Here is a 9,969-nt window from a genome sequence, read left to right on the forward strand (position 1 = left end):
TGGGGAGCACATGCAGGGTGGGATGAGAGGGGACTGCTCCAGCCATCTTGAAAGTAACCTGGAAGAGCCTCCTCCAAGGACAATGATACACACCCTTTAACCCAATTATTCCTGTTTTGGGAACCATAGAAATAGCAACAATAGAAAACTAAAATTATGTGAGAGAATCCTCAAGACAGCACCCTTTCTGTGGGCAAAAAGCAAACAAGAAGACTGCGAACAACACGAATGCACGTTCTCGGGGAGCGAGTTATCGAGCGCGGTGTATGTCGGAGCAAAAATGGACAAATCTTTTAGAATCTCTAAACAGAACTGACGACAGCTGCCTGGGGAACGTAATCTTCACAGGGAAGAGGATGGTCCAGGGAAGAACATTTGGTACAGGGTTGTATATGTTTACATAAAAAGTTACAAGTCGTCAGACAAAGGGCGTTTCAGAAAAAGTTGCAGATGTCGTCTTCAGTTTCTGGTGCTCAGGACTGTGCGAACTTAATTTTATGGCAACAAGAGAGCTTTCTTCGTTTTGCTTATCTTTGTGTTTGGAATTCCCCCTTTTGGTTATATTTTAAACAAATCAGATGTACAAACTGTGCTGGGGCAGAAATAGAGCCATGTTTTGAGACTTTGCATGTCATTTTGTCCTTGGTAAATGGTCAAGTATGGCTTCCCTGGGAACCCAGGAGCAGGGCCCCTAAACATTAAAAGTTGAAAATTTCCTTTATTTTACCGTGTATCACACCATGGAATATTATGCAGCATTTAAAGGAGTGACCAGAATCTACATCTACTGATCTCAAAGAGGATGCCCAAGAAATATTTGGTGAGGGAATAGAAAACAAGTAGGCAAGGGGCTCCTGAGTGGCTCAGTCTGCTGAGTGTCTGCCTTCGGCTCAGGTCACGATCACAGGATCCTGGGCTCTAAGCCACAGCGGGCTCCCTGCTCAGCGGGGAGTCTGCTTCTGCTACCCACTTTCCCTCCCCCTCTGTGTGTGCTCTCTCTTTCCAACAAATAAATAAAATCTTAAAAAAAACCAGGTAGGAGAGTGGAAGAGAGAGCCCGTTTTTTGTTTTAAAGATTTCATATTGTTACTCGGTTATACACAACTAATGAATCATTGAACACTACGACAAAAACTTATGATGTACTGTATGTTGCTAACTGAATGTAATGAAAAATTTAAAAGACAATAAAAAGTAAATATTTTATTTATTTATTTGAGAGAGAGCATGATCACGAGCGGGGGGGCAGAGGGAAAGGAAGGAGCAGACTCCCCGCTGAGCAAGGAGCCCTGTGTTGGGCTCGATCCCAGGATGCTGGGATCACGACCTGAGCTGAAGGCAGACTCTTTTTTTTTTTTTTAAGATTTTATTTATTTATTTGACAGAGATAGAGACAGCCAGCGAGAGGGGGGGACACAAGCACGGGAGTGGGAGAGGAAGAAGCAGGCTCATAGCAGAGGAGCCTGATGTGGGGCTCGATCCCATAACGCCGGGATCACGCCCTGAGCTGAAGGCAGACGCTTAACCGCTGTGCCACCCAGGCGCCCCTGAAGGCAGACTCTTAACCAACTGAGCCACCCAGGTGCCCCAGCAAGGCCCTGTTTTTTATAATCCAGCAGCACTGACTCGCCCACCCCTCATCCATGCACCTATACGTGTGGCCAAAAGGAGCAATGTGTGGCTGGCTGCTGACCCCAGGGACTTTGCAGGGGTGAGTCTGGAGGAGAGGTAGTAACTTTCTTCACATACCTTTGCATTGTTTCCCAGTTAAAATGAGGATTTAGATTAAAAAAACGAACTTTAATTTATAATGCCAGAAAAGGAATAAATGGTCATTATTTCTCATGTAAAACATTGTCTTAAGTATCCTGACATGAAACTTGACAAACTGTTACATAATTTGGGGAACATGTCTAGTAAGTTACTGTGTGTATTGGTCGGATGGATGAAGGTGTTATTGCCTTTTTTGGAAATTGACTATATTATAAAGATCTTGAAAACTCAATAAGGTAAATATCTCATTAGAAAAATGGGCAAATAACAGTTGAAATATTACAAATGGCCCATAAACTTAAACATACTAATTGTTTAATCTTGTTGATAATCAAATAAATGCCATTTGAAATGAGGAAGCAGCCTGCTGTGGGATGGAAAGAAGGAAGAGCTAGGGAAGCATGGAAGGTGCCTGAGATGGAGGATGCCAGGGGTTGTGAAATGCACCCGCCCGGTAGAGGTGTAAGCGTCTGGACCGCATCCCAGGGTCCAAAATGAAGTGGACGCCAGGCCACTGTCCTGAATTCCAGTCTCTGTCCAAATGCAGTGAACCGTTAAGGTTAATGTACAATCACCACTTAAAACTCAAGAGAAGGCAAAGTTGATGTGGCGAGTGTGCGGGAGAGGCTGGGGACCGAAGTGCAGGTGAGTCGGCAGATGAAGCAGAAAGGGCATCATCACAAGCAGAGGAAAGGGCGAGGAGGTGCCCTGGAGGCCGCATTGCATGGACTGATCTTGGAGCTGAGTGCTGGGAGGCCCCACAGGACAGGAAGGCAAGGTGCAAGCTAGGGTGGGTCTTGGAAGTCTTTCTAAGGCTTTTGGGTTTTCCCGTAGGTAAATTCCTGCGAATCCACTGAGGGTTTTTCAGCAGGTGAATGACCTGGCCTGATCTGTGTCTTTAAAGGAGATTCTGACTGCTTTGTCCTAAATGGGCTGAATGGGGCAGGGTGACGTATGGGCCCATGGGAAGGGAGAAGAAGGTGCTACAGGGTGGCGGCACCACAGACGCCCCAGATGGAGAAGATCAGGCAGGATGTGGCTGGGGAGAAGAGGGGGTCCCTCTTCCACCTGCCCCCTCTGTGTCCGCTGGAGCAAGACTCAGTCTGGCAGCCACCAAGAGACACCCGAATTTTCCTTTTTGGGTTTTCTTTCTATTCTGGGAGAAGAGTCAAACTGATGACTAGGTGGGGGGACAAACAAAGGGACAAGGAGGAACCCTGTTGGGGACAGTGTAGAGTCTGAATGAAGTGACTTTAAAGATGCCAAACCCATCACATTTCTAAACGTGGCTCCAGGAGCGCGTGGGTCTCCTGGGCACCCTGATTTGCAACCACAACAAACTGTCTTCAACAGCAGGCATCAGCGGTGGCTGACATTCTAAGTGCCCGCTCCACGGCCCACACAGGGCAGTGACATGGCTCTATTCAGTCTGCCCACCCTGCTGGTGGTTTACGTGGCTTTCCTGCTGTTCATCTTTGCGTGGAGAAGAGGAAACACTCGTGGGCTTTTGCTGCCACCTGGCCCTCCTCCTCTTCCCATCATTGGCAATATCCTGCAGGTGAAACTTTGGGACCTGCCCACCTCTCTCTCCAGGGTAAGACCCCCTCAGGTGTGGCCAGCTGCTCCCTGGGTGGTATAAGTGCTTTACGCAGATTTCCCAGCTAACGTTGGTGGGGTGTATTGTGTTTCTTTCAGTTGTGCTAGAATATGCCACTTTTTGTTTATTTGATCCTTTTGAAGAGACCAGGAGTTGTGACCCCTCAAAAATGGCTCCATTCTTAACTGATGGCTCTCTGAGGCCCCTCTAACAATCTCTGACATGAGAGGGCCCTTCAAGCTTTGATTCTGACTGATGTAAGACCATAACATATGGGACACCTGGTGAGTGAGGAGTGTATCCACGGCACAGTGGGGTCATTGCCCAAACTGCACCCCATCGTCATGACCCATCTGACTTTCCAGCTGCACCTGTGGGATCTCAAGGTCAACTCCAGGGAGACCTGTCAGCATGTTGGTTCCACATTCCTGCCCTTTGGTCAGTCCAGCGCCTTGTAGACCCAGACGCGGGGATCAAGGGTATCCACTCGGAAAGGGCTATGAGGGGTGTAGGGGGATCGGAACCCTCAGACAGCGGTGGATTCTGACCTGAGTGAGGGAGAGAGGTGGGTGGACGTGTCCTAGACTGACCTGTGGTCTAGAAGCTTCTGCAGGGCCCTCATGGAGTCCCTTGTCCCCACTCATCAGTGGTGCCCACTGGAGTGTCTCTACTTTCCCCGATGCCCACCTGGGCACCTTCCTGTCCCAGCCTGGCTGGGATTCTACTGCCAGTCATGTGCTTCTCTCCCTGGCATCACTCAGCTCCTCTCTCACCCTGCCTGGAGTCTGTGGCTCTGCCAGGCCAGGAGTAGGTGGCCCTACTCATGGTCCTTAAACTCTTGGGGCCCCTTCATGCTCCTGCAGCCCCAGGATGTCCCCTCTTTCACTCCTCCCACTCTCCTAGGGGACTTTTTCCTGCCTAGTGCTATTTCTTTAAACTGCTAGCAGCGTCTCCTCCCATCCCCATGTCGTTCTCACTCTCATTTCTCTGAGAAAACCTGGCTGTCAGAGAGCATGTCCTGCAGCTTCCATGCCAGCACCCCAGAGCGCCTCGGCACTTGCACCATGAAGCTCACGGGCTCTTTGCACTGACAGGCATGGAGCTGTGCCCCTGCTGCCTCTCCCTGCCTCCCCCTGTCTAGAAGGGGTGGTCATGTTCTCATCCTGACTCCCCTCTCCCACCACGTCCCAGCCACCAGCAAACCCTCACTCTACCTAGAAAAGGCATTGGGAACCCGGCCTTCTCTCTGTACCTGGATCAATCCAGCATAGCCCCCTGCCCACAGATGCCCCTCCTTCCATTCTGTCCATGCTCCATACAGGGAGACTCTGGAGGGGGAGCCACCCCCTCAGCAGCCAATGCCCCTCTCTGACACACAGAAAAGGCCTCACAGGACCTGGACCTCCCACTCCCTCACCCCCCGATCCTCCCACCACCTAACCCTCGACACCTCCTCTCACACTTTCCTGCCCTCCGCTGCCCACCATGGCCTCCTCACTCCTTCCCACCCCAGGCACCCTTAATTCTCAGGGCTTTGCTAGTCCCTCTGCAGAGGTTACTGTTCCCGCAGATATCCATCTGGCTGGCATTCCCTCCTTCTTGGTGTTAAAATGCTATGTTCCAAGGAGACCCTCCCCAGTGACCTTCTCTCAAAGATGAGACCACCCCCAGCCTTCCGCCCCTCCTCACTGGTGTTTCCCATTGGCACGTCTGCACGCAAGCATACTCTAGACTTGACTGTCATGTCTTGCCCACTAGAACGTGCATCAAAGAAGATAAATTTCCTGCCGTGCCCTATCTTTCCCCAGTCCTGAGACGCTGTGTAGCAACTAGTATTTGTCAAACGCTTGGTAAGTGCTTTGTTCTCTCCAGCAAAGGAAGGGATTAGGGAAAGGTACAAGAGGCTGAGAGGCCAGGGTGTGAGTCCCTGCACAGAGGCATCCTGCCACCCCGCCCCCAGGTCAGCATGCCTCCCAGTCTGCAGCCGGGAGTCTTGGCTGGGGCACACCAATGGGGAGGGAGCTTGCTAGACACTGGGGCTGCTGGGACGGAATGTCTTCACGTCTAACTGCCCCTGCGCGTCCAGGAACTGGGCCAGCTGTTCAGGTGTGCCTTGCCACTCTCCCCAGCTGGCTGAGCAGCACGGCCCTGTGTACTCGCTGCGTCTGGGCCCCCATCCAATCGTTGTGCTTCATGGACTCCAGGCCCTGAAGGATGCCCTGTGTGGTCAGGCGGTCAACTTCGGAGGCAGAGGGAGGCTCCCCATCATGGATAATGCCCTCAGAGTATACAGTACGTCTCCGTCCAGAGCAGCTGCCAGCCCACTTCTCTGTGGGCCTCAGTTCTGCCCATTTCTGTGGTCCATGACCTTCCCGCGGCTGTTGGGGCTGTGGCAGGAAGCTCAGTTACTCCACCATGGCTCCATCCAGCCCACGACACCCAAACCTACCTGCTTTTTCTCTTCTCGCATTCCCCTTCATTTCTTGCTCCACAATATGTGGCTTTTTGCAGGGGAGGGAGGTTGTAGGATGGTAGAGGGTCGCACAGGGGATTTGGGCAAGTTCCTCAAACTCTGAGGGACAGGCTTCGTTTTCAGAAGGATTAAAATGTCCAATTTCTTGCAGAGTTGCTGTGCTTTTACTTCTTAAAATTATGTTCAATTAGCCAACATATAATACATCATTAGTTTCTGATGTAGTGTTCCATAATTCATTAGTTGCATGTAACACCCAGGGCTCATCACCACATGTGCCTCCTTAATGCCCATCACCCTGTTACCCCCTCCCCCACCTCCCTCCCTCTGTAACTCTCACTTTATTTCCTGGAGTCCAGAGTCTCTCATGGTCTGTCTCCCTGTCTGATTTCTCCCCCTTCAGTTTTCCCTCCCTTCCCCTGTGGTCCTCCGTGCTATTCCTTATGTTCCACATATGAGTGAAGCCATATGATAATTGTCTTTCTCTGCTTGACTTATTTCACTCAGCATAATCTCCTCCAGTTCCATCCATGTTGATGCAAATGCTAAGTATTCATCTTTTCTGGTGGCTGAGTAATATTTTATTGTATAAATGAGCCACATCTTCTTTATCCATTCATCTGTTGAAGGGCATCTCGGCTCCTTCCAGTTTGGTTATTGTGGACATTGTTGCTATGAACATTGGGGTGCATGTGCCCTTTCTTTTTTACTACATCTATATCTTTGGGGTAAATACCCAGCAGTGCAATTGCTGGATCATAGGGTAGTTCTATTTTTAACTTTTTGAGGGAAGTCCACACTGTTTCCCAAAGTGACTGTATCAGCTTGCATTCCCACCAACAGTGTAAGAGGAGGGTTCCCCTTTCTCCACATCCTCAACATTTTTTTTATTAATAATTTTTTATTATGTTCTGTTAGTCACCATACAGTATATGCTTAGTTTTTGATGTAAAGTTCCATGATTCATTAGTTGCGTATAATGCCCAGTGCACCATGCAATACGTGCCCTCCCTATGACCCATCACCAGCCTATCCCAGTCCCCCACCCCCTCCCCTCTGAAGCCCTCAGTTTTTTTCCCAGAGTCCATAGTCTTTCATGGTTCATTCCCCCTTCTGTTTACCCCCCTTCATTCTTCCCTTCCGTCTCCTACCGATCTTCCTGCTATTTCTTATGTTCTATAATGAGTGAAACCATATGATAATTGTATTTCTCTGCTTGACTTATTTCACTTAGCATTATCTCCTCCAGTCCCATCCATGTTGCTGCAAATGTTGGGTAATCATTCTTTCTGATGGCTGAGTAATATTCCACTGTATATATGGACCACAACTTCTTAATCCAGTCATCTGTTGAAGGGCATCTCGGCTCCTTCCACAATTTAGCTACTGTGGACAATGCTGCTATGAACATTGGGGTGCATATGGCCCTTCTCTTCACTACGTCTGTATCTTTGGGGTAAATACCCTGTATTGCAATGGCTGGGTCATAGGGTAGCTCAATTTTTAACCTTTTAAGGGACCTCCACACTGTTTTCCAGAGTGGCTGTACCAACTTGCATTCCCACCAACAATGTAGGAGGGTTCCCCTTTCTCCACATCCTCTCCAACATTTGTTGTTTCTTGCCTTGTCAATTTTTGCCATTCTAACTGGTATAAGGTCATATCTCAATGTGGTTTTGATTTGAATTTCCCTGATGGCTAATGATTTTGAACATTTTTTCATGTGTCTGTTAGCCATTTGTATGTCTTCATCGGAAAAGTGTCTGTTCATATCTTCTGCCCATTTTTTGATTTGATTATTTGTTTCTCGTGTATTAAGTTCGAGAAGATCTTTGTAGATCTTGGATACCAGTATTTCATCTGCAGTGTCATTTGCAAATATCTTCTCCCATTCCATGGGCTGCCTTTTAGTTTTTTTGACTGTTTCATTGGCTGTGCATAAGCTTTTTATCTTGATGAAGTCCCATAAGTTCATTTTATCTTTTGTTTCTCTTGCCTTTGGAAATGTGTCATGAAAAAAATTGCTGTGGCCGATGTCAAAGAGGTTGCAGCCTATGTTCTTCTCTATGATTTTGATGGATTCCTGTCTCACCTCAAATTCTTTCATCCATTTGGAGTTTACCTTTGTGTATGGTATGAGAGAGTGGTCAAGTTTCATTCTTGTGCATATAGCTGTCCAGTTTTCCCAGCACCACTGATTGAAGAGACTCTTTTTTCCACCGGATGTTTTCTCCTGCTTTGTCAAAGATTAGTTGCTCAAAGAGCTGAGGGTCCATCTGGGTTCTCTATTCTGTTCCATTGATCTATGTGTCTGTTTCTGTACTAATACCATGCTGTCTTTGTGATCACAGCTTTGTAGAATAGCTTGAAATCCAGCAACGTGATGCCCCCAGCTTTGTTTTTCCTTTTTCAACAATTCCTTGGCGATTCAGGGCCTTTTCTGGTTCCACACAAATTTAAGGGCTGTTTGTTCCAGTTCTTTGAAAAATGTCATTGGTATTTTGATTGGGATAACATTGAAAGTGTAGATTTCCTGGGTAGCATAGACATTTTAACTATGTTTATTCTTCTGATCCATGAGCATGGAATATTTTTCCGTCTTTTTGTGTCTTCTTCAATGTCTTTCAAGAGTGAATTTTAGTTTCTAGAATATAGATCCTTTATGTCTCTGGTTAAGTTAATTCCAAGATAACGTATGATTTTTGGTGCTATTGTAAATGGGATGGATTCCCTAATTTCTCTTTCTTCAGTCTCATTGTTCGTGTATAGAAATGCAACTGATTTCTGAGCATTGATTTTGTATCCCGCCACATTACTGAATTGCTCTATAAGTTCTAGTAATTTGGGGGTGGAGTCATTTGGGTTTCGCACATGTGCGAAGAGAGACAGTTTCACTTCTTCTTTGCTGATTTGGATACCTTTTATCCCTTTTTGTTGTCTAATTGCTGTTGCAAGGACTTCTAGTACTATGTTGAAAAATAATGGTGAGAGTGGACATCTTTGTCGTGTTCCTGATCTTAAGGGAAAGGCTTTCAGCTTTTCCCAATTGAGAATGATATTTGCTGTAGGCTTTTCATAGATGGTTTTTATGAAATTGAAGAATGTACCCTCTATCCCTACACTCTGAAGTGTTTTAATCAGGAAAGGATCTGTATTTTGTCAAATGCTTTTTCTGCATCAATTGAGAGGATCACATGATTCTTGACTCTTTTCTTGTTGATATAATCTATCACACTGATCGATTTGCAAATTTTGAACCACCCTTGCATCCCAGGGATGAATCCCACCTGGTCATGATGGATAATCCTTTTAATGTACTGTTGGATCCCATTAGCCAGGATCTTGTTGAGAATTTTGGCGTCCATATTCATCAGGGATATCGGTTTGTAATTATCCTTTTTGATGGGGTCTTTGCCTGGTTTGGGAATCAATGTAATACTGGCCTCATAGAATGAGTTTGGTAGTTGTCCTTCTGTTTCTATTTTTTTAAAACAGCTTCAGGAGAATAGGTATTATTTCGTCTTTGAGTGTTTGGTAGAATTCCCTGGGGAATCCGTCAGGCCCTGGACTCTTGTTTTTGGGGAAGTTTCTGATCACTGCTTCAATCTCTTCATAATTAATTGGTCTGTTTAAATCATCAATTTCTTCCTGTTTCAGTCTTGGTAGTTTATAGATTTTCAGGAAGGCATCCATTTCTTCCAGGTTGTTTAATTTATTGGCATAAAGTTGTTGATAAAAGTTTCTAATGATCCTTCCTATTTCATTGGTGTTGGTTGTGATCTCTCCCCTCTCATTCATAATTTTATTTTTTGGGTCCTTTCTCTATTCTTTTGAATAAGTCTGGCCAGTGGCTTATCGATCTTATTTATTCTTTCAAAGAACCAGCTTCTAGTTCTGTTGATCTGCTCTACTGTGCTCCTGGTTCCTAATTCATTGATCTCTGCTCTAATCTTGATCATCTGCCTTCTCGTGCATGGATTAGGCCTATTCTTCTGTTCCAGCTCCAGCTTCTTGAGGTGAGAATATAAAAACTGCATTTTAGATTTTTCTGTTCTTTTGAGTAAGGCTTGGATGGCTATGTATTTTCCCCTTAGGACTGCCTTTGCATTGTCCCATAGGTTTTGGA

The 9,969-nt window shown here is 46.5% G+C and overlaps 1 protein-coding gene across 2 annotated transcripts in view; it reads left to right on the forward strand.

The window, feature by feature from the left end:
• The first annotated feature begins 2,389 nt into the window (after nucleotides 1-2,389).
• LOC100468534 (cytochrome P450 2C23-like) overlaps nucleotides 2,390-9,969 on the forward strand; it is a 20,470-nt gene continuing 12,890 nt past the window's right edge. The window contains exons 1-3 of one of the 2 annotated variants that reach the window (XM_019809407.2): nucleotides 2,390-2,551; nucleotides 3,127-3,367; nucleotides 5,500-5,662. In XM_019809407.2, coding sequence (XP_019664966.2) covers nucleotides 3,188-3,367; nucleotides 5,500-5,662 — 343 coding nt within the window. In that variant the 5' untranslated portion in view covers nucleotides 2,390-2,551; nucleotides 3,127-3,187. The remainder of the gene's footprint in view (nucleotides 2,552-3,126; nucleotides 3,368-5,499; nucleotides 5,663-9,969) is intronic. The other variant, XM_019809406.2, reaches the window with a different exon arrangement.

This window comes from Ailuropoda melanoleuca, chromosome 6 (genome assembly GCF_002007445.2).
Source record: "Ailuropoda melanoleuca isolate Jingjing chromosome 6, ASM200744v2, whole genome shotgun sequence".
In the NCBI taxonomy this organism is placed as follows: domain Eukaryota; kingdom Metazoa; phylum Chordata; class Mammalia; order Carnivora; family Ursidae; genus Ailuropoda; species Ailuropoda melanoleuca.